Source organism: Aethalodelphis obliquidens, unplaced genomic scaffold, assembly GCF_003676395.1.
Source record: "Aethalodelphis obliquidens isolate GAN/ISIS:26980383/991018 unplaced genomic scaffold, ASM367639v1 scaffold48, whole genome shotgun sequence".
Classification (NCBI taxonomy): domain Eukaryota; kingdom Metazoa; phylum Chordata; class Mammalia; order Artiodactyla; family Delphinidae; genus Aethalodelphis; species Aethalodelphis obliquidens.
The window spans coordinates 3482403-3505745 of NW_020837992.1; the positions used below are offsets into that span (position 1 = coordinate 3482403).

Here is a 23343-nt window from a genome sequence, read left to right on the forward strand (position 1 = left end):
GAAAGAAAGCGAAATAACTGCCTAAGGTCAGGCAGCTACTAAGCTTAGAGCTGGCTTGAATTTAGGATAGTCTAATCGCAGGGCCCTTGCTTTTAACAGTGCTCTATAGCTTCTCTTCTCTTAGAAGTAGCTTTTAACAACAGAAACAACAATATCACCCACAAACAGTAGTAGAGTTTATTGAATTAAGTACAATTCTAAGTGCAAGTACATTATTGTTATTTTTACTAAACAACAACCCTATACAGCAGGTACTATTATTATCCCTGTATTACAATGAAGGCAACTGGAGGTATAAGTTAGGAAACTTCCAGGATCTCATGGTTAGTTAATGGAAGAACTGAGACTCACCCAGGCAGCCTGGCTTCAGAGCCTTTGCTCTTGCTCATCGTGTGGTATGGATCTGACTTGAGAAAGGTCTCTCTCATCACAGGCCGTTATAGATGATTTTTTGAGCCCCAACATGTGGCTTTTTTAGGGGGTCACTTTGGCCCGTATTTTCACCTACTGTGATCTGTAAAAAATCTGTTACCCGGCACACTCCAATTTTGGGGTCACTTGCAAGTCTGATGAGCTTGCTGTCTACTATGTCTTCAGCCAGCTTATTGGTAAAATTCTAGGCAAAGCCAAAGATTGCATGCCTTGGTTTGTTGCTGGAGGTGTTCTCTGGGTTTAGTCAACAAGCAAATATTGAGTACGTCCATAATGCCATGTATTAGACCCAGGATTAGGAATCAAAAGGTGAACAAGACATGGTCCTAGTCTCCAAAAGGCACATGGTCTATTCAGCAGGAGGAGGACCAGTCTTGTAAATAACACTAGTGAGTGCTGCAGTAAGAGTTTAACAAGAGCCTTGTGGGAGCAGAGAGGAAAGAGGGCTGACTGTGCCTGGAAGTCACCAGGGAGGATTCACAGAAGAGGTGACATTGCGCTGGCGCTCAAAGGATGCAAAGACATGGAGTCGTGACAAGGCATGGCATGTTTGAGGACAGTGAAGTTCAGTGTAGCTTAAATAGAATGTGTTAGGAGGTGGGGGCAGAGATATTATGGCTAGGAGTTAGGAAAGACCAAGCTAAGGAATTTGGGTTTTATCCTCTTAGCCAATGGACATCTTTAAGGAAGAAAATGTCCTGCTCAGATTTGCCTTTCAGGGATTGATGTGGGATGTATTGGAGAGCAGATTAAGTCTACTGTCTAGAAACCAGTTAGAAAGCGCATAAAATAAAAGGGAACCAAGCAAGCGGCAGCAAGACTGGAAAAGGGAAGATTAGATTTGGGAGATATTTCCATAGACAAAATTGGATTGGTTCTGTGGGTGAGGGAGGGAGAGAAGCTGCAGATGACTACTTCAGGATTTATATGTGGGAACCTGGCTACGTGGTAATGTCATTGTCATTTACTGAGACTGGGCAACAAGTCAGAGGGAGCAGTGAGTTCAGTTTGGTGCATGTTCAGCCTGTCCTAGGTCCATTAAATAACACTTTTATTATTGGTCATTTATAACAATTACAAATATCAAAATGCTTTGTCATCTCACCCCCTCTTTCTTTGTCATCCCAAAGGTCTGGCAGGAGACTTTGTCCATGTACTTTGTAGAAGTCAAGGACCCTGGTATCTGTTATTTGTTTGGTCTATAATTTAGTAACCCTGCTAGAAAAGGTAACAAGACAAGTGTGCCATGGCTTCTTAGGGAAGCAGGCTGCGTTGTGAAGGTCCAATTCATGATCTGCTCCAGAGCTCTGCCAGAGACAGATGTGAAGTTAAGCAGTTCTTCTTCTTAACAGTTCTGTGTACATATTGTTTCTTTTGCCTTGACTCTGTTTCCTTCACTAGACTGAACTCCTTGAACCCCCTGGTGCCTGGAGCAGAGTGGGTACTGAGGGAATGCTAGCTGCCCAAAAGCAGGGCGCTGCCTGTTTTCCCCATGGCCCCTCAGTGATTACCAGCGGTGGTTCGGGAATCATACCTGCAGGTTCCTACTGTATCCCGGGATGTGATTCTTCTAAGACCGGCGTCTTTTAACTCAGTCATCTTTGGGTGATTATAAGTTGGTTGGTTCTTGGGCCATCTTGGATTTGAGGTTTCCCTTAAGTATGTCCCAATTTGAAGTGCTTTCTCCTTGCTAGAAAAAAAGGAACACTTTGGAGATGAACATTCCCCCCTTCTCTGTCATTTTGGTAGATTAGAGCCTCTGTCCCCATGAGGGGCCCACTTCCTCCCTGCTGCTTCTTACAGGTTTGCATGTAGCCTTTAGCCACATTTCTCATAGTTCTTGCATTTTCACAAGCTCTGCTTATGCTGTTTTATGAGCCCACACCACTGTCTTTGGGTCTGTCCTGGATTATGGGCAGGTGCTCGTGTCTTTGGACACATCCTTAGAGCCCCCTGTGCATGGCCTTGCCATTGGCAGCTGCTTCCTCCTGGTTCCTTTTTCCGGGATTATCATGCTTTAGATGATCAGAATCCACTTGTTGGAGGCCAGGCCTTGTCCTTCAAAATGCCTCCCTTTTGGGATCTCTGATCATGCTATTCCTTTGTCTCAACTTCTAAATACTGTTTTTCTGGAAGTCTAGGCTAAACAATTGTTTTTGTCCTAAGGCTTTTTCTTCCCTCCTTTGAACTCTGAATTGACAAGTTTACTTCCTCCCAATGTGGGATTCTTGTTGTTATTGTTTTGCTAATTAAGGTTTTGTTTTGTTTTTTTAAACATAATTTACTAGATTTTGCTTTCTGGTCAGAATCAAGTTCTGGGTAGCAATTCCCTTCTTCCATCTTCAGCTGTGTGAGAGGCAAACTCTTTAGTAAGGCAAGACAGGAATGTATCAGGCGCCCTGCTCTTGGCAGAAAAAGACTTAGTCTCTCTCGCAGATGTCCTCGTGCTCATGGTGGGTGATTTGAGTTCTGTCTTGCATCTGGGCCATTTTGTAAACTGTGTAGGAAAGAGTGGTTCATATCTTCTACCACATTACCACAATAGCTACTTAGTGTTCTTTTTCCTTCTCTCTTCACGCAGCTGTCCTCCAGTCTTAGGTGTGTGTAATTGTTGTCAGGGGCGGGCTGTGTGTGTGTGTGTGTGTGTGATTTGTAAGACCCTTCTCCTCTACTTTCTCTCTCAACTCCCTCCACCTCCCGTTAGATCTGTTGATTAAGGTATACATGCCTTGAGTCTCATTCCGCTAAACTGGGGTGATGAACATGAGTGGCATTTATCACTTCCAATTGAAAATTTATATTTGCTTTGTCAGTTGTATAGGGTCAAATGGATGGGAGCTACGTGTGGACCAGAAGCTGTGTTCGTGACCTCCTTCTGTCTTATTTTCTCTTAATAGTCCATCTCTGTGGGTTTCGTAAAGTCATACCTACATACTACAAAGAGCAGAGCATTTTTTCTCCCTGCTCAGATTTTAGCTTACAGCCAACTTGGAGAGCCTAGTGTGTTTCCTTCCTCCTGTCATCTACCCTGTGTCCTGGGGAAAGATGCCTTGTATCCTGCTGTAAGCCATGGCCTATAGAATTGTTCTGATACACAGTCTGCCCATTTAATCAGTAAGTGTGTGTTGCAGCTCCTCTGCACTAAGCTCTGTGCTGGGCCTGACGGATGCAGAGATAAATGGGGCTGACCAGCAAACAGAGCAGGGAAAGGAGGCCTTTAGGAGGAAGGAGACAGGGTAACAGTACACTAATATCAGCAGCTCAGGGTTTGTTTGTCAAAGCCTCGTTTGTAGTGAAAAAAGGGACCTGGAGGTTAGAGTCTGAATTGGGTTGAATCCTGGCTCTGTCAGTCACTAGCTGTGTGACCTTGGGCAAGTTACCTCGCCAGCCCTGGTTGCCACACCTGTAAATGGAGTCAGGCATTGGCTCTATTCCAGAGGCCTGTTAGGAGGCTTAAATATAGCATATTTTCTATATATAAAGTGCACCTGACGCATGGTTGGTGCGGTATACACGAATATTCTTCTTTCTCTTTCGAAGTCGGCTGGAAGAAACAGAAATATCTGTGTCCTGTAGCCTTTCACTTTCCTTTCCAAGACTCCACCGTGGTTGACATCCCTGCTGTGCGCAGGACTCATTTCCAAATAAGTCAGAAGTGGTCAGCAGTAGCGGTTTGGGGCCTCAGCCTGCTCTTTCTCATATTTGGGCTATACTCTCCAGGAAGATGCCAGGTCTTTCTGTCACCTGGGTTCCCCTCATACTCTGAGTTCCAGCAGGTCCTCTTTCCCCCTCCGAGGTCAGCATGGTATCCCCATCTCCACCCACCTCCTGCTCTAACAAGCAGGTCAGCTTGCTTCTGGGGCACTCAGGCTGGGGGTCAAATATAGGACCAAAGCATACTGCCCCTGAGAATCCCTAGACTTAATTTTTAAGAAGAAATACACGCAGATGGTAGAAATCCATACAATACAGAAAGATATAAAATGAAAAGGGGAAAAAATGGAAAATGGTACTAGCTTCTCTCTAGTGCCTACTCCCCTGGGGTCAACTCTGTCGATGTTTTAGAGGGTAAATACCTCCAGAAAAATGTTAAGCATCGACGTGTCTGTATATCTTCTCCCTCTGCCTTAAAAAAAACAAAACAAAACAACAAAACCACCCAAGTGGTATATTTTACATTCTGTTTAGTACATTTTTATTTTTGGAAATTTAAGAAACACAAAAAAGAAAATGCTACCTATATTACCACCATTTATGAATAACCACTAATGAACCTTTTGGTGTGTTTGCTTCTTGTCTATGTGAACATACTTTAAAAGTTACTTAAGTAAAAAAAAAAAAAAAGTTACTTAAGTAATGTGAATGCAGCTCCATTAAAAAAAAAATTAGAACAGAAACAAAAAAGCCAAAGTATCATCATGTTCTTCGTCTGCTTTTCCATTTATTAACACCCAGTTCCCCTCACAGTGGCGGATGCAGCCCTGCCGCGCTCTTTCAGCAGGCTGTGCCACACTCTGTTACGTGGAGATGCTGCCATTTATCTGACCATCTCCTCAGTGGTAGACATTCAGGTTCTGACCAATTTTTTTGCCATTAAGATACTTTAGGAACGTATTTGTAGGATGATTTCCTAGCTAAGTAATTATTGGGCCTAAGGTTTGAACATTTACAATTTTGATAGATATAGCCAAAAATATACTAGTTTATATCCCTGTTGAGTGTATGAGAGAGTGCCTTTTCCTCAGCAATCTTTGCATAAACTCAGGAGTTTGTTTGTTTGTTTGTTTTTTGGCCTCACGGCTTGCAGGATCTTAGTTCCCCGAGCAGGGATCGAACCCGTGTCCCCTGCAGTGGAAGCTCGGAGTCCTAACCACTGGACAGCCAGGGAAGTTCCTCTTTTGTTTCGTTTTTGGTCAAACATTAAAAAAAAATTCGCCATTCTGGTGAAGTTATTGTTACTGTTTTTTATAAACATTTCTCTTTTAATGAGTTGCATCGAGCATCTTTGGTTTGTGTTTCTTTTGCTTTGAACTGCCTGTTCTTATTCTTTGGCCATTTTTATATTGGATTGTTAATCTTTTACCATTGATTTGCCAGAGTTAAGTTAACCTTTTATCTGTCATGTGTTGCAAGTATTTAAAAAACTTTGTCATTTACAGTGTAACTTCCAAGCCTCTTGTCTTTTGGTTGAAGGTTGGTCCTTTGTGGCTCCCCAGGGAAGGTCCTGGAGAGTAAGAGCGAGGGCGAGGGTGGGGACCACAGGGAAGGTCACGCTCATCTTCTGGGCAGTGTGGCTCAGTGCTTTTAAAGGCTTTTTGTACTGGGTTCCTTCCCCATTTTAAGTTTTAGCTTTGTTTTAGGTCGGGATTTCCCCCCATCACATTAATGAAAATCAGTTAGCAAAATAGAAAACCGCTTTTACCTCCCAACCAAATGTTTGGGAATGTGTGTGCTAACATGAAGGACCCAGTGATGTACTTCTGTGTGTCTTTTTTTTCAGTGACCTTCTAAGATCAAAAAAAAATCTGCTGTTAGATTTGTTTGTTTAGATCACTTCCTAGGGGAGGCCCATCAGTTGCTCCTCTCTGAGCTGTGCAGAGGTTCTAGAAGAGGGACATACTCTTTCTGCCCCTATAGATTAGAGGAAAACCATCATTTCAACCAAGACTTATCTGTTTGTCATGTCTTATGCTCCCGAGTTGGGCTAGATGAAAAGAGATGTGTGACACCTCTCTCCAGCCTTTCGTCTCTCTGAAATTTGGGAGATATTGTGGCAGCACACAAGTTATGTCCTTCATAGCACACATCATGATATGTAATTAAAAAATTTTTAAAAAAATCTTGTTTGTTGTGTACTTCCTGCACTAAAATGTAAGCTCCATGGGGGTGTAGGCCTTATTTGTTGTGTTCTCTGTTGTTTCCCAGCACCTTCCAAACCAGCGTGTGGCACGTGCCAGGCACTCCGGGTTTGCCAAGTGATGGCAATCTGGGTAGGTGAGGTCAAGTGCTGTGAGTGCCACATGTCTCCCCATCCCCTTGATGGCTGCAGAGCCAGGGATGGGGGCTTTGGAGGGACCTGGCTCTTTAGAGAGATAACACGTGATGCCAGGACAGCATGTCCTGGTCCTGCAGCCTTGTGACTCCTCATAACCTCCTTGTTCACTGTTCAGGGCTCTGGGGGCCCAGTGTTGTAGGTTTCAGGTTGAAAGGAGAGGTCGAGGGATTTTTGAGCCAGACATGGATGCCCCACTCCTAGCTGGAGAGCTGGGGAGGCTAGGTCAAGGGCCAGGTGGAGCTGGAGCAGGACAGAGAGTGACTGTGTAGGTTGCACTACAGTTCTGCTCTTCTCCTCTCCTTAGAGGAGGGCTGTGCAGCATCCAGCGCCCACTGGGCATTGAGCTGCTTTCTTGCTCAAGACTCGACTGGGCAGCCCCTGGTCTGTGGCTAAGCCACCTGGCAGAACTGCCTGGAAGCCCATAGCTGCTGTTCCCTGGCCACAGGGCCTGGGGGTATGGGTGACAGCCTCCAAGTAAAATTGGGAGAGAAGCTGCTTTGCCTCTTTAAAAGTATATGTGCTAATTGTAAGTCACTTAGAAAATTAAGTTATAATAAAGAAAATTAATGCACCTGTAATCCTATCTTTCAGATATATAATTACCAATATTAACATTGTACTGTGAATGCGCTTCCATATATATGTATAAATATACACACATACACGTACTATATACATCTGTGTACATACACGTACACACACGAATATAGACAGATATACATATAGAACTGTACTGTACGTAAAGCTTTGTAGGTTGCTTTTTCACATACTGTCAGATAAATTTAAGGAAATTTCAGACTGGGAATTGTGCTGCAAAAGAAAAAAAATAAAGTGCTACTGCTGATAGCGACAAGGTGACTGAGACACTTAGGAATCCGTTTCGCATTAAATATTCTTCCGAAACATCATTTTAATGATTGAAGAGTGTATAGATAAACTCCTTTTGAAAAAGCAACCTCTATTGCTTGTTGCTGGGCATTCGGTTTGCTAGCCATTTCTAGTTAAGGTAAACAACTCTTAGAATATACATAGCCTTAAAGCTCCACCTATGATTAGTGCCATAGGGTAAATTCTAAAATTCTACAGTTCTTGAATTCTGGAATTTCAAAGTTAAAGGTTGGTTTGTACTTTAAGGCCTATGTACATTTTCAGCCCCCATTTTGGCTGTTGGTGTCATGGACAGTCTTGGGCAGATGTTGTACCCTTTGCCTTACCACGGGGTGGTGGGAAAGAGGCTTTGGGAGCGGTGAGAATGGGGTTCAGATTCCAGCCCTGCTGGGGACAGCCAGCTCAGACCTTGAAGTGATCGCGTAGCTCCTCTGAGCCTATGTTTTCTCATTTATAAAATAGGATGCGTCCTCCTGGGGCGGGTCTGAGGGCTCCCCGTTGGAAGTGCTTAGCACACGTTTTAACTCAGAGCCCTCCCTGGAAGCAGGAGCTCCCTTCTCCCTGCTCCTTTTCGGCTGCTCCTTGCTTGCTGCCAGCTCTGTGCTAAGGAGCTTGCTAGGACTCAGCCCACAGCAGCACCTCTCCTTCCCAAGTCCTCCTCGTTTCTTCTGGCCTGCAGAGTGCCCAGGTCAGCCCCCTCCTTGTGGTAGGGAGGGGAGTGGGTGAGCCTGGCCCACAGCAGGGTTGGTGCCCTCCTGCTGGGAGTGCAGAGGAGGTCTTATTTACCAAGGTGCACCACACGCCCCGGCACCACGCTCTGCCTGATTCAGACTTTTGCATCACTCTTGGCACCAAATCAGTCTTGGGAAGGGATGGATGGCTTCATTCTCTCAGGACATGTGCGCCCCACCCCCGGCTATCTAGCTAGGTGGTGTGGGAGGGAGAGGGAGACTCAGGGCTAGGATGCCTAAGCCCGCTTCTCTCCCAGTGTTCTGGGTCCCCCTCCACCCAGCGCCTGGAGCTATTAATAGCACCTTAAATGAGATGGGTGTGAGTGAGATCCCAGCTGCCCACCCCAGTGGGACTCTGGCACACTGTGGGGGGTGGTTTGGGGGGCAGAACAATATATTAGCAAACACTGATGCAGTGCTTACTATGTGCCAAGCACCGTTCTTAGTAATTTACATAATGCATATGTATTAATTCATTTAATATAGGTAGGTACTATTATTATCCTATTTAAGAGATAGGGAAACTATGGCGGCACAAAGGGATTAAAAACTTCCCCAAGTTCACACACTTGGTAAGCGGTGGAGCTTGTGAAGGGCATGATGCCTTGGGACCTGGGGTTTGTTCCTTCCTGTCTTGTCCTCAGATCTCCTTGCTGGTGAGCTGCGCTTCAGGCCCCAGCCTCTGTTTCTCTCCTTTTCTCCGGCTCACCTAGGCTTAGGATGCTGATTACTCCTGAGTCTTTTCATGTGGCCCCATGATGGAAGATTTGGTGGGGGATATAAGGGGCACCATCCTCTTCCCTCCACATCCCGGCAAAGACAGGCATGGAACAGTATTTTTTTTTTTTAATTTTATTGGTGTATTGTTGATTTACAATGTTGTGTTAGTTTCAGGTGTACAGCAAAGGGATTCAATTATACATCTACATGTATTCATTCTTTTTTAGATTCTTTTCTCATTTAGGTAATCACAGAATATTGAATAGAGTTCCCTGTGCTGTCCTTGTTGTTTATCCATTCTGTGTATACTAGTTTGCATCCCAAATTCCCACTCCATCCCTCCCCCACCCCGTTCCCTCTTGACAACCACAAGTCTCTTCTCTGTGAGTCTGTTTCTGTTTCATAGATAAGTTCATCTGTATCATTTTTTTAAGATTCCATGTATAGATGATATCATATGATATTTGTCTTTCTCTTTCTGACTTACTTCACTTAATATGACAATCTCTGGGTCCATCCATGTTGCTGCAAGTGGCATTATTTCATTCTTTTTAATGGATGAGTAGTATTCCATTGCATATATATACCATGTCTTCTTTATCCATTCATCTGTTGGCAGGCATTTAGGTTGCTTACATATCTTGGCTATTGTAAATAGCGCTGCTGTGAACATTGGGGTGCATGTATCTTTTGAATTAGAATTTTCCTCTTTTCTGGATATATGCCCAGGATTGGGATTGCTGAATTGCATGGTAATGGAACAGTATTTTGGGAGAGCTCCCACAGCTCCCTCATTGCCACCATTACCCTAGAGGTTCCTCTCCAGGCAATGGGCTCTGTGGCCTGGTCCCTGGCCCCCCGCCACACTTGGTAGGTAGGTGACCTTGCCTATTGCATTGCAATCTAGCACATGCAACAGTTGACCTTCTCTACAGAGCAAGGGAATTTCAGATGCAAACTAAAAGGGGGCCGAGGCAAGTTGCAGTATCCATTCCAGGCTTAGCATGGGCTTAAAATATTTTATAATCCCTTTCAGGCATTCCTTGTCTCAGGGCCTGTGGCTTTTTGGTGGGAAGACCCTTCTTTCCTTCAGACGTGAGCCCTCAAGGCTGTGGTTCTGGGCCCTTTCGCCTCCACTGTCCTTGTCCAGGCCAAAGAGGTAGGAGCCTTTCCCACGTGACTCTTGGCTTCTGGTTGAACCTGCTGTGTCCCTCTGCTGGTGGCCCCTGGCAGCACCCGGGGAATCCTGTTTTCTTTCCCTGACTCTTCTCTGGCTCAGAACTCAGCAGCCCCCTTGCTGATCTTTACTTAGCCCAGTACTCCAGATTAGCACATTCTTCCTTTCCTCTCTCCAGGCTTCTGTACCCCACAGCTGTCTACAAAGTCTCTTTGGCTCTTAATGGCTTTGCCCCTGTGACGTCAGCCAGCCTGTCCTCCTGACTGGATTGAAGGTCTAGCCTTCATTGCCTGGGCTGGGTTTTATATCCATTCAAGGATTTCTGATAAATACATACCTGGCTGTCAATTACCAGTCTTCATGGGAAATTCTTACTATGTTTCTCTTAGAATTTAAAAATACTTGCTCTTTCCAATTTTCTTATTTTGCCACATTGAATCCAGTTTTACAGATGAGGAAACCCATTTCAGAAAGGTAGATTGGCTTGCCTGACACAAGCTGGGAAGTGCAGAACTGGGATGCAAATTGTGTGCGATTCCCAAGACCAGGTTTGTTGTGCTAGGCCAATCCAGCTCCTCTGCCAGGTAGGGAATTGTGTGTAAACCTGGAGGTGGAATGTGAACCCAGGCGTTCTGGCTGTAGATTCTCTTTTACCTAATGCCACACACGCTAACGTGTCTGTAGCAAAGAGAGCAAGCAGAACCTGCCGTGCGTGCTCTGAGTTTAGGAGGGGCCGAGGGGCATGCACTTGGGTTTGGGCCTTGGTGTGTCCTCATTTAGCACAGCTGTGGTTGGTTACAGCACAGAGCTGGTTTCCAGGCGGTGGTCACAGGGCTGCAGACTGAAACCCAGCCTATAGTCTTGCTGGTGACTTGTATATATCAGGGTTTCTTGGTTGTATCAGGATGTTCCAGCCTCAACTCAGAGGTGATGGAGAGGGCCCCTGTGCAGTTGCAGTTATGCTGATGGTTTACAGTGGTGAGTGCCTTCCTGATGACAAAGCACACTTAGAGGTATTCTTTCATTAGATGCTTGCAATGGCTTTGTGAGGGAGGGGGCCAGGCAGGTATTTGAACCCCCAACTTACAAATGTGGAACAGGCTCAGAAAGGTAATAGCCTCTCCAAGGCTATGCAACCAGAAATTGACAAATTCCAGACCAAGCCCAAGTCTCTCATGATTGTAAATCCAATGACCTCATGTTGCCTCTGAGTAAATTTGACAACTTCAATTCTTCCTCTCTGGGCTTCAGTTCCTATGTGCCTGTAGGGGGCGATAGAGGTCTTTCTATTTTGGGTGCTCTGAGAACTTTTTCTCTTGAACCCTTTGAACTTATCAGTCTTACAGCACATTATCTCAGGATTAGAAGCATTTTCTGTGTGTCTACCTCCCCTCATGCCCTCACCCCCCAGTTTGAGTTCTTTCCGATTGGGACTCTTCTATTTGATCTTGACATCTAGCACAGTGTGTGGCCTAGTAGGAACTCAATAAATGCTTGTTGAATTGAAACACATGCAAATGAAATTGGCCAGCGTCTCCTCCTCCTTCTCATAGTGCATGGGAAAGGAAAATAACCTTTTTCCTTGGTCCATCCAAATAAATGAAGTTGAAGGTGGCAAAACTCAGGACCTGTGCAGTGTCCTTAGATGGCCACCAGGTGGCAGTGTGACCCCATGGCGACCTTGTCTTCTGCCTGCTCCCTAGGAGACTGAATTATCTTGGCCCCTGTTGGGGGATTGCCTCTGCAAAGCCAGTTTGCATTTGGTGATCTGAGACTGACAAGTCTCGGTCTCTGCCCCTCCTCTGAAAGTTGCGTGTTATCGTGGAAAAGGTTTACGCTTTGGAATCCACCAGGCCTGGTTTCCAACCCCGGGCTCTGCCTTTCCCCAGGAACTGAGCCTGGGACACACTACTTCTCTGAGCCTCAGTTTCCACATCCTGTAAAATGGGCAGCCATTGTACAATTAGAAAAGGACCAGCGTATCATAGACCATAGCATAACTGAATGTTAGTTTTATTTTTGGAAATTCCTGTGTTTGCTTTTCCCTGCCCTCTGTAATCTGGCTCCGTCCTGGCCATCTGATCTTACTCACCAAGCTTCATGCACTTTCCAGAAGGTCTCTTAGTGCTCCTGATGCATCACCCACCACCCCAGGGTACCTCTCGGTACCAAGATGACTGCCGTGGCACCAGGTGTCATATGCAGGAGAGATGGTGTGCATTCCTTGTGCTCCTTCTAAGAGGCCTCTCAGCAGACTTCCTATAAAGTTCTTCTTGACCAGTGTCAGGTCTTAGTAAAGGGCCTGGCTTAGACTAGTCAAGATTCAGCCCTTCAGGACAGGAATAAAGACGCAGACGTAGAGAATGGACTTGAGGACACGGGGAGGGGGAAGGGTGGGCTGGGACGAAGTGAGAGAGTGACATGGACATATATATACACTCCCAAATGTAAAATAGATAGCTAGTGGGAAGCAGCTGCATAGCACAGGGAGATCAGCTAGGTGCATTGTGTCCACCTAGAGGGGTGGGATAGGGAGGGTGGGAGGGAGGCTCAAGAAGGAGGGGATATGGGGATATATGTATACGTATGGCTGATTCCCTTTGTTATAAAGCAGAAACTAACACACCATTGTAAAGCAGTTGTACACCAATAAAGATGTTAAAAAAAAAAAAGATTCAGCCCTTGAGGCAGGTGAGGGCGCCAGGCTGCTTTAATACCCCTGGCCACCTGGTCCATGGAAGAAGAGGGGACAAGGACGAGGCCCGTGAGTTAAGTAACTTGCTCAAGGTTGCAGATCTAGTAAGAACCAGGATTCAAACCACACCGGGCTGACTCCTGAGGCTATCTGTTGGTTGAAAGGACATTGCTCGGGATTTGATACGCTGGGTTTAGGGATCTTGGAGGTACCTTTTCTAACTGATCTGGAGTCTCCCCTGTCTCTAGGCCCCTTTCCATTGTTGTTTGGGTTTTTCTCGGTCTGTCTTTCTGCCCAGGTGTCCTTTACCCTCTGTCTCCCAATGCTCAACTCTGCTCGCCTTCTGGAATAGACTTCATGCCCACAGCTGGGCCTTTCCCCTGAATGGTCAAGGGTGGTCTCAGAGTAGCTGTCAGGACCCCACGAGGGGTCATCTTGAGGTTCCTTTTAGAGCAGATGAGGGAGCTGCAGAGCTCTGAGTCGGGGCTTAGGAGAAGGAAGTGCAGGGAAAGTGCTAAGGGCTGGTGTTGGACCTGGGTAGGGAGAGTCGGTGGTGTGTCGGTGGGGATGCGGGCGAGTGCGTGGGCCAGGCCTTGTGGTAGGTGCAGGTGGTGCAGCAGCCGGCTGCCCCGCTGAGGTTACTCAGGAGGCACTTGGCTTGCAGATGCTGCAGGACTGCCCCAAGGCCCGCCGGGAGGTGGAGCTGCACTGGCGGGCTTCCCAGTGCCCACACATTGTGCGGATCGTGGACGTCTATGAGAACCTGTACGCGGGGAGGAAGTGCCTGCTGATTGTCATGGAGTGGTGAGCAGCCCTCCCGCTTTGCTCCTGGCCCAGCCTCATCCCACTCCCCACCCAGGCCCCACCTTCTGAGGACTGCCGGGTGGGGACTCTGAAGCTTAAAATGTAGACGCCTGATTTTTGGAGGGGCGGTGGGGAGAGTGCTAGTGGGATGCTATGTTCTCAGATCTGACTGTGGCTTTGTTTCAGTTTGGATGGTGGAGAACTCTTCAGCCGAATCCAGGACCGAGGAGACCAGGCATTCACAGAAAGAGGTAGAAAGGGTCTGTTGTGGGGCCTGGGCTCGGGCAGGCAGGGGCACGGGGTGTCTGAAGGGGCTCTCGTGAGAGGTGCGGAGGCCTGCTGCCTTCTCCGGCTCGCCGCTGGGGCCTTCTTCCTCAGCTGAGCCAGGGCTGCTCCTCATTCCCTGGTTTCTGGGGGGCGGGGGTGGACGTAGGGAGCCTTAGGCTGTGTGGGGGGGATTGGTGTATTGGGTGTTCAAACCTAATGACACATCTTGTGACTCCCGCTTGTGACTTCCCGCTCCCCCATTCCCTCTTCTCTGCAGAGGCATCAGAGATCATGAAGAGCATCGGCGAGGCGATCCAGTACTTACACTCAATCAACATTGCGCATCGGGATGTCAAGGTACCAGCTGTTCTTTTTGCCCCCCCCCCCAGTCCCCCCAACTCAGGTGCCATGGAGGCCATAGGGGTCAGGGTCGTGGTGACCCTAGGGAGGGTCCCCAGAGTCATCCTGCATCCCCGCTGCCTGGTTCCTGAGCAAGAGTGGGGCGGAGTGCCACTCTCTACCCCGCAGGCCCTGCCCTCGCTGGGCAAACCCCCACCCCAGTCATGAAGCCTTGTGAGGCCACCCTCACCCTGCGGTGCTCCTCAGCCACACCTCACCACCGCACCTTCGGTCTCTGTGTCACTGCAGTGTTCACTGCGGTTCTCTGCATCAGTGTCCGACTCCCATGCACGCTGTAAGCTCTTGGGAGGCAGGGAGCTGAGGGTCCTCACCGTCAGCTGTGCAGATCACAGGGGCTGGACAAATGTTGTTGAATGGAGGCAGAAAGGAAGGAAGGGAAGAAGGGAGGGAGGGAGTGATAGCCCCTCACAGGTTCAGCAGAGGTTCTATTTATTTCTCTCTCTCTGTAGCCTGAGAATCTCTTGTACACCTCCAAAAGGCCCAACGCCATTCTCAAACTCACTGATTTTGGCTTTGCCAAGGAAACCACCAGCCACAACTCTCTGACCACTCCTTGTTACACGCCATACTATGTGGGTAAGTCCAGAGAAGGCCTGGGGAGCTTGTCTTCCCCAGAGCTTTTCTCAAGCCCTCCTCTTGCCGGTCTCAGGGCCACAGGTCCTAGGAGAGTTGAATCCTCAGGCCCTTTCTAGCACTGGTTCTGATGTGACCTGACCCAAACTAGGGCTCGTCAGAACTCAGCTGGGACTGAAGCATTACAGGAAATTATCTGCCTGAGATTATGGGTGGGATTTTGCACACACGCACGCTTTTCCTGAGTAGAGCTGTCATTCCCATCAGATTCCCAGTGGAGTCTGGGATGCAGATTTGGTTCAGGAGCCCCAGCTGACTGGCACAGAATAAACTCTCAAAACGTGTTTGTCAAATTAAGTGGCAGTCTGAAATGCTCTTGCAGTTTAAGACTTGTTTTATCTTGAGATTCTAGCCCTAGGGCTCTCTTGGAGAAGGGTCTTCTGGTCTCCTTTGTCCAGCCCTGGGTCTGGGCTATGACTGTTCCCCTTCCCAGCCCAGCTAAGGTCCCATCAAGATGGGCTGAAGGGTTGGATGGGGAGCACCAGCCACCGAGGAACTGCGGTGGATCCCAGTGTTCTGAGGGCCAGGCCCACCCACGCTGACCTTTGGTTTGCAGCTCCAGAAGTGCTGGGCCCAGAGAAGTATGACAAGTCCTGTGACATGTGGTCCTTGGGTGTCATCATGTACATCCTGTGAGTGCGTGGGGAGGGGCCTGGGGGAAGTGGGGCAGGGCTGGGATGAGAAGAAGAGGCAAAGATTAGCGTTCCCCTTCTGGATGGGAGATGGCCTGAGAATCCCCTGCATTCCCCGTCTCTCTGCGTTTAGTGGATTCTGACAGCTAAATGCTATAAATTAGCCTATGGGCAGGAAAATGTGTGGTTTAGATACTGTTGCATTCCCGGGCCCTGTCCTTGACTTTGTATATTGTACCTGAGTCAGTGAGTCCCAATTTCTCTGTGACCTTTGCAAGAAGAAGCCTGTGTTGCGCTCTAGTCCTGGTGCAGGACCCTAAATAACATCAGCTCTGTCCCTCTCTTCCCACTTCCTCTCGGCTCAGGCTGTGTGGGTATCCCCCCTTCTATTCCAACCATGGCCTTGCCATCTCTCCGGGCATGAAGAGTCGCATCCGAATGGGCCAGTATGAATTCCCCAATCCAGAATGGTCAGAAGTATCGGAGGAAGGTAGAGAACCCACGTGTACATGTGCGTGTGTGCAGGTGTGCGTGCGTGTGCAGGGGCGGTCTCACGTGGGTGGCGTGGCTGTGGATCTGCACCTGGCCCACAGCTGCTGTGTACGTCCTGTCTGTGTGAAGGGCCTGTGGCAGAGCTGGGGTATGGGGCGCGTGGGGCTGTCAGGGCTGGTGCCGTAATGGTCTTCAAGGCTAGCTCCTTGGGTGGTCTGTGTCCATGCCCCTTTGAATCTGTTTTTTCCCTGAAAACTGTGGGAAGGAGAAGCAGAAGGGGGGTGGCCCCTTAGCCATCTCTGTCCCCTCCCTGCACCTCGCTTTCCCCCACAGTGAAGATGCTCATCCGGAACCTGCTGAAGACAGAGCCCACCCAGAGGATGACCATCACCGAGTTCATGAACCACCCCTGGATCATGGTAAGCCTGGCAGGCTGGAGGGGCCTGGGTTCACGCGGACTGTCCTTTGGGGCTCCACCCCACCCAGGCTTTCACCCTGACCCTTTTCTTTGTCCCCAGCAATCAACAAAGGTCCCTCAGACCCCACTGCACACCAGCCGGGTCCTGAAGGAGGACAAGGAGAGGTGGGAGGATGTCAAGGTGAGGGCACCACGGGCCAAGAGGGGCTCAGAGGGTGCGCGCCGAGGTGCTTGGGTGTGAGAGGCGGTGCTGGCCCAGAGGGGTTGCTTCTGTACTCGCTCACCCCAGGGGGGCTCTGTTACAACAGGAACAGCGGCTCTGAGCCACTTCCCTGCTGGGTTGTGGGCAGAGGTTGTGTGTTTGGTCTGAAGTTGGCCGTGGCTGTTTTCTACAAGCCCTCTACTGTCTGGGTCTCTAAAGGGACCTGAAAGGTCATCTGGTACCATCTCCTCACTTTGCAGATGAGGAAATTGACGCCCAGAGGGGGGGTGACCTGGTCAAGGTCACGCAGCTAGTGATTGGCTGGGGCAGACATGAACCCAGGTCTCCTGACTCCTGGTCGGCGCTCTTTCTGCCTTCCCGTGGGGCCGCTGGAGGGCTCTAGGAGAGCGCTGGCAGCACGGTGGCCAGGCTCTGTTGACCCAGCCCTGGGCCCATCACCCAGCCTGCCCTCTGTCTCCTCTGCTCCCGCCCGTCACCCGCATCCTGCCCTTGCTTTGCCTGTCGCCTCTCACGGCTCTCTCGGTCACTGCCCCCCCAGGAGGAGATGACCAGTGCCTTGGCCACGATGCGGGTCGACTATGAGCAGATCAAGATAAAAAAGATTGAAGACGCATCCAACCCTCTGCTTCTGAAGAGGCGGAAGAAAGCTCGGGCCCTGGAGGCCGCGGCCCTCGCTCACTGAGCCGCTGGGCCCGTCCTGCTCCACTGGAGGACAAGCAATAACTCGTGACCTGAATCTATTTTTTAAATGAAGAGACACAGAACTGTTCACTCCCACCTCCCCTCCTCCTCAGCCTCATGGAGCCCGGACCTCGTCATAGGCTGAATTCTGCCTTTGGTTCTGGCCACCCCTGAGAGGGAGAGCCTGGAAGGCTGGGAGGGTGTGGAGAGAAGGAGCAAGGTGCTCTTGAACCTGTGCTCATTTTGCAGTTTTATCAATAATTTGACTTAGAATTTTTATGAAACTTCTTTTATTGTTCTTGCCCTCATTCCTGCTCCTTCCCCCCAGACCCTTTCCCGTCTGGATACTACAAGGGTTTGGGGTTTGTTAAAGGGTATTTGTGGAAACTCTTATAGGGGGCGTCCCTGTGTCGTGCCACCAGCCCTCTAATTTCCCCACTACAGCCCCAGGTTCCCGCTGGCTGAGGCCTTCTGGGAGCTGCAGGCCGTGGAGGGCTGGGGCCAGGAGGCCACCCACCTCCTCTGCTGAGCCCTCAGACGTCACCGGTGTGCCAGACGGATAGGAGTGAGTGTGGTTGTGTGTGCGCGTGTGTGCCCGTGCCCGTGCGCCTGGATCAGTGCCTGGGCCTGTGCATTTGAGGGGCCAGGGGCAGGCAGGGCTGCAGAGGGAGGGCCTCCGTTGGGGCTCAGGAACTGTCTCCCTCCTCAGGCCTGCCCTGCCCGCGCTGGCTTTGCCAAAGTGCCTGGGAAGCGTGTCCAGATTCTGAGCCAGGCCGTCCGTGCCTGCCTCTGTGAGCGGGTCCTGGGAGGTGGAGAGGAGTGACTTAGCACTGGCACAGTGACCAGGAAGGCTGGAGCCCCGCCCAGGACCCCACTCCCCGCTGAGTGCTGGTCCTGGTCCTCCGAGGCGCTCATCTGCCACGTCATCTCTCTGCTTCCCCTTCCTGCCACTATTAACCCGTTCGTGTTTATTTTCTTACATTTTTGCTGTTTCTCAACAGGCCCACTCTCAGCCCGCGTGGGTGAGCCTGGGCAGTCGATGAGTGACACAGAGCTGCTGCGTTTCCTGTGCCTCCCGGGCTCTGGGGCATTGGCAGCACCCCCTGGTGGGCAAAGACAGCACCACTCTTGCGGCCCTCCTGCAGATCGCCATCATGCGGCCTAGCGGGTGGGCGGGGGAGGCTTCACACCAAAGATGTCCCGATCCTGCCCCCTCCCCATCAGCCCCTTCCCCCCGACCCCAAACAACTCAGCGTCATATGTCCAGGCCAGTGGGGGGGGAGGGGGGAGGGCCCTCCCTCCCCAGTATTAATTTGCAGCAGTGTGGGGAGAGGTCCTCTGTGCCATGGTCCCTTGGGGCAGGGGTGACAGTAATGCTTCAGCTTTCATCTCCCTCAGGGGCAGGGTTGGGGGGCGCACCCAGGGTCTTCTCTGGGTGTGAGGGAAGGGCTCCGAGTGCCCGCGGCACCTCCCGTCTCTGATGGCGTGTCCAGCACTCAGATTGTTGTAAACTCTTGTTGTTTTGTATGAGCAAAATTGTCTTTACTAAACAGATTTAATAGTTGAAAGGTTTTCTTTCTCTTCCTTCGTGGGGCTCAGCCCCTTGACCCCCCGCCTGCCCTCTTTCCGCACGTGGAGAGCGGTTCTGTGAGTTGGAGGGCAGAGTCCGTGTGTCCTGGGAGAGGAGGGGAGGGCTCCCGGGCGAGAGGCTGAGGGCCTGGCCAGGACCTGGCATGGGGACACGGAGAGCAGGGCCGGTGCCCACCACGGTGTGGGGAGCCCACGCTCTTCTGCCAAGCATTGAATCAGGAGCCAAGCTGCTTCTCAGCCCAGTTCCTCGACTTGTTTAGCCACAATCAGGCGCTGACACCCTCAGCCTGGGCGGCTGGCTGGTGTGAGGATTGTGAAGAAGTTGCTGGTGGTGAACTGGTTCAGATCCTGGGAAAGAGTCCAGAGGAGCAGGTCAGTGTAGTTCCTGAAAGTTCCAGGAGGAGATGATAGGGGTCAGGCAGAAGCCAGAATACCTCAGACCTGGAAGAGGCCTCAGGGCTCCTATGACCCACTCCCCTCGATTCACAGATGAGCAGGCTGAGGCTCAGAGGTGGGGTATCTGAGACGCACAGTGAATTGGTTCGCGGTGGGGCCCAAGGTAGAAATCGGTCTATTGACCCCACTGCTCTCCCTCCCAGTCAGATGGAAAAATGGTCGTCGATAAGTTCAACTGCATTTTCTCACTGGATCCTCAGAGCTGTCAGGGAGAAAGGCAAGGCAGGATGGTTATCCCTGTTTTCTGAGCGAGGAAACCGACCAAGGGAGTGAAGGGATGTGCTGGGGATCCCAGCGCTCATGGGTTTGGACTAGAACTCAGGATCCCAAGGCCTGGGGTGGTCTCATCCTCAGACCTGGTCTCCTGCCTGGAGGAGAGCCTGCTCATCCCCCCAGTCATCAGTGGGATCGCAGCCCCCCTGCTCGGGTTTGTGGCAGAGGCAGGGCATGCCTGGGGCCCCATGGCCTCCCCCTCACAACTCCTGAATGTGGCTGGCTCCTACCTTGAAACTCTACCCATCACTCTAGAAACCACCATTCGAACGAACCAGCATGAGGTTTTGCTTTCAGAGAAATCCAGTCATGTTGTCTGTGCTTATGTGGGTATCAGAGGTGATTGATAAGAACTCGGGGGAAGAGGGGATAAGGGGTGGTAGGGCGGGAATTGGGGTACAGGGGAAGGGCGTTATCAGTGCTCTGCTGTCTTTGGAGGCCATGTTAGTTTTCTGTTGCTGTTGTAATACATTTCGTGGCTTAAGACACAAATGTAATATGTTAGATTTATGAGGTCAGAAGTCTGATATAGTCTCCCTGGTCTAAAATCTAAGGTCTCAGCAGAGCTGTGTTCTGGAGGCTCTAGCAGATTCTCTTGCCTTGCGTTTCCAGCTTCCAGAGTTTTCCCCATTCCTTGGCTCACGGCCCCCTTCATCCATCTTCAAGGGCAGCAACATCGCATCTCTCTGACCTTCTGTTGTCACATCTCTCTAACCTAGCCAGGAAGGAGCCTCCACTTTTAAGAACCTGTGTGATTAGACTGGGCCTACCCAGATAATGCAGGAGGTCCTTCACCTCAGTCCTACCTGTAGAGTCCCTTTGCCATGTAAGGCCACATGTTCCCCGGTCCAGGGATTGGGATGTGAGCATCTGTAGGGCTGCTGCTCTGCCACAGAGGCCCATCTCACAGCCCTCTCATCCTCTTGCCCCACACGTTAACACTTGTGTTTTCCTTCCTCCTCCATCTAGGTCAGCCCAGTTCACAAAACTGGATCTGACATTCAGGGAAGGTGGCTGGGATGAAGGGCAGGAGGGGCCTGGCTTGGTGAGTGGGGTCTTGCCATGACTTTCTACTCTCTCCACGCCCCTGACCTTCCACACTGGTGTGGCCCTGTGATTCTTTGTCTCTAGGAAGAACTTAAGCTCCTTCTGCTAAACTCCCAGGTGGGATGGCAGTGGAACTTTCATGCCTAAAGGCAGATGCTGGCTTGCATGGTTCCAGGGGGCAACAGGAGATGGTTCTTGAACACCCTTCAGCGGTGTGAGATGTAAGGAGGGCTTATGGACACTTGCAGGTACCTAGGAAGCACTGGTGCTGTGCTGGGCTCTTTCCCTTGATCTCATCACCATCATAAAAGCCCTCTGACAGAGTCAGTCTAGCCTCCAGTTTACCTGTAAGAAAACTCAGCATCAGAGAAGTGACGTGACTCTCCCAAGGCCTCATGACTAAGCAGAGGTCAATCTGACTTGGGTCTCCTGCTTCCAAGTTTAGAGTTTCTTAAAAAACACCACCACCACCTAAGTCCTCTTGATGAGGGAGTGGGGAAGGGAGGCCAAGCAGGGAGACAGCTGGATTCTTCTCCACTGAGTAGAGGTGAATTTCCTTTTCTAGGGAATGGGGGTGGCACTCCTAGGCCCTGTGACTGTTGAGGAATGCAGCAAGATGATGGATTTAAATGTTTGGTCAGGGGCCAGGTGGCCTTTATCACTATTGGTGTCCTACCCTCTGGTGGGCTGCCCTGCCCAGAGGGCACAGGGAAGCCCAGGTTTGGAGCAGGGTTGGTGGTCTAGGCTGAGTCCATGTTCCTGTCAGCTTGAGGGCATCACCTGTGCCTTGGGGTGAGGAGGCAGTTGGGTTGGTAAACAATAACAGAAAATTTGGGGTTTTCCTTTTTTTTTTTTTTTTTTTTTTTGCGGTATGCCAGCCTCTCACTGTTATGGCCTCTCCCTCTGCGGAGCACAGGCTCCGGATGCGCAGGTCCAGTGGCCATGGCTCACGGGCCCAGCCGCTCCGCGGCATGTGGGATCCTCCCAGACCGGGGCACGAACCCGCGTCCCCTGCATCGGCAGGCGGACTCTTAACCACTGCGCCACCAGGGAAGCCCTGGGGTTTTCCTTTGACTGGGTTGGAGACAGGAAACACGGAGGGCTGGGAATGACAGTGGGTAGAGTGGGTAGGTTGGCCTGCTCAGGGTGCGAAGGAAATTCAGTTATTCAAGGGAGGAGGGTGGAGTTGGAGAGGCTGGGCAAAGTGGCTGTCTCACCCACCCCCGGTGAATGTCAACCTGCTGGGTGCTCTCCGGGGGCCAGAGGGGGCTGGAGGAGGCTTTGGGAGCCAGCCTCTGATCAGCCCCAGGGACACAGCCTCTCCCTGGCTCTGTCTCTTGAAGCCCATGTTTAGGGGCCACCCCAGGGGGAGGCTGGCTGAGTTGGGGAGTAGCCATTCTTCGGAAGGGACACCAGGCTCTGGTGGGGCCTTTTGGTGGACTCATTTTCCCTTCCCTGCACTCAGTCGGACCCAACATACTAAATCACCAAATAAATACCCAGGCACTTACTATATGTGCTATGCTTCGGGAAAAACCAAGTGTAAGACCCAGTTGCTGCCCAGCGAGATACAAAATCTGCGTGCAACCATGAGAGGCCTTATCTTTTCTTTCTCTGTATCCGGAGGCCTGGACACATACTTTGTGGTCTGAGTCGATCCATTCAAAACTGCCCCAGCCCAAGTGGCCTCTTAGGGCCCTAGAGGGTTTGAGACTGGAGGGATGAGTGAAGTCAGAAGATCCTGGATCCTGGATCCTCATCTCCTGTTGGACGAAGCCCTCCATGCATGCCTTGCTCAGGACAACAAGGGTCGGTCCTCCCTGACCCAGGCACAGGAGGATGACACGTGGCCATGCCAGGACTTCAAGAGGAGGGAAGCACTGTCCGGGTGTGCAGGGCTACGGCCCCTCCCCCAAACAGGCCGCCCTTTGCAGTGTCAGTGCCTTGGCCTCCTGGGCCCGAGCTGTTCTTTGAGACTCCCTCCAGGAACAGAAATGGCACGTTCCGATTCAGCTCGTCTCGAGCACCTGCCATGTGCCACACCCAGCACTTGGGACTTCGGGGAGACACAGCTGAGTTAGAAGTGGGTCCAGCTCTCCTGGGACGCAGAGGCATAGGTGGGGGTTAGTATGATGGAAGGCAGGGAGGATCAACGTTTTCATGGGACAGGGACAGAGCAGGGGGCCTCAGTGGGGAGGGTAGAGCTTTTCTGGCGGAGACTCAGGAGGCCTTCAAGCTGGCAAATTCGACAAATTTGATGGTAGAAAATGAGGGAGCAGCATGGTGGAGGTGTTGCCGTCAGATTTCTGCTCCGGTTTCTGCGGAGTAAGAGTCAGCTCTTTCTAGTTTCACCCCTCTGTCTTCTGGTCTGAACTGCTGTCTGCTCATCACTTCAGCTGGACCTTTGGCCATCAGTTCTGTCCATGGGAAACCTGACTTCTCCTCAGTGGGGGGTCCTCGGTATTTTCTGTTCATTTTCTCTTTTCAGCCCCTTCAACCTGGATTCCCCTCTTTTGCCATGTTTGTTCCCCCAAAACCAAAACTTAGCCTATCAGGGATTTCCCCACATATTCTTTTTTTTAAAAAATTGAGGTATAGGTGATTGACAATATCACATAAGTTTCAGGTGTACAACATAGTGATTCACAATTTTTAAAGCTTACACTCCATTTATAGTTATATAATGTAGGCTATATTCCCTGTGCTGCT

The 23343-nt window shown here is 50.3% G+C and overlaps 1 protein-coding gene across 1 annotated transcript in view; it reads left to right on the top strand.

The window, feature by feature from the left end:
• The window catches only part of MAPKAPK2 (MAPK activated protein kinase 2), a 45301-nt gene extending 26469 nt beyond the window's left edge, over positions 1-18832 (top strand). The window contains exons 2-10 of the mRNA XM_027082839.1: positions 13363-13502; positions 13689-13753; positions 14047-14126; positions 14639-14765; positions 15379-15454; positions 15820-15944; positions 16280-16365; positions 16465-16545; positions 17126-18832. Of these exons, the coding sequence (XP_026938640.1) occupies positions 13363-13502; positions 13689-13753; positions 14047-14126; positions 14639-14765; positions 15379-15454; positions 15820-15944; positions 16280-16365; positions 16465-16545; positions 17126-17269 (924 nt within the window). The 3' untranslated portion in view covers positions 17270-18832. The remainder of the gene's footprint in view (positions 1-13362; positions 13503-13688; positions 13754-14046; positions 14127-14638; positions 14766-15378; positions 15455-15819; positions 15945-16279; positions 16366-16464; positions 16546-17125) is intronic.
• Positions 18833-23343: the final 4511 nt, after the last annotated feature.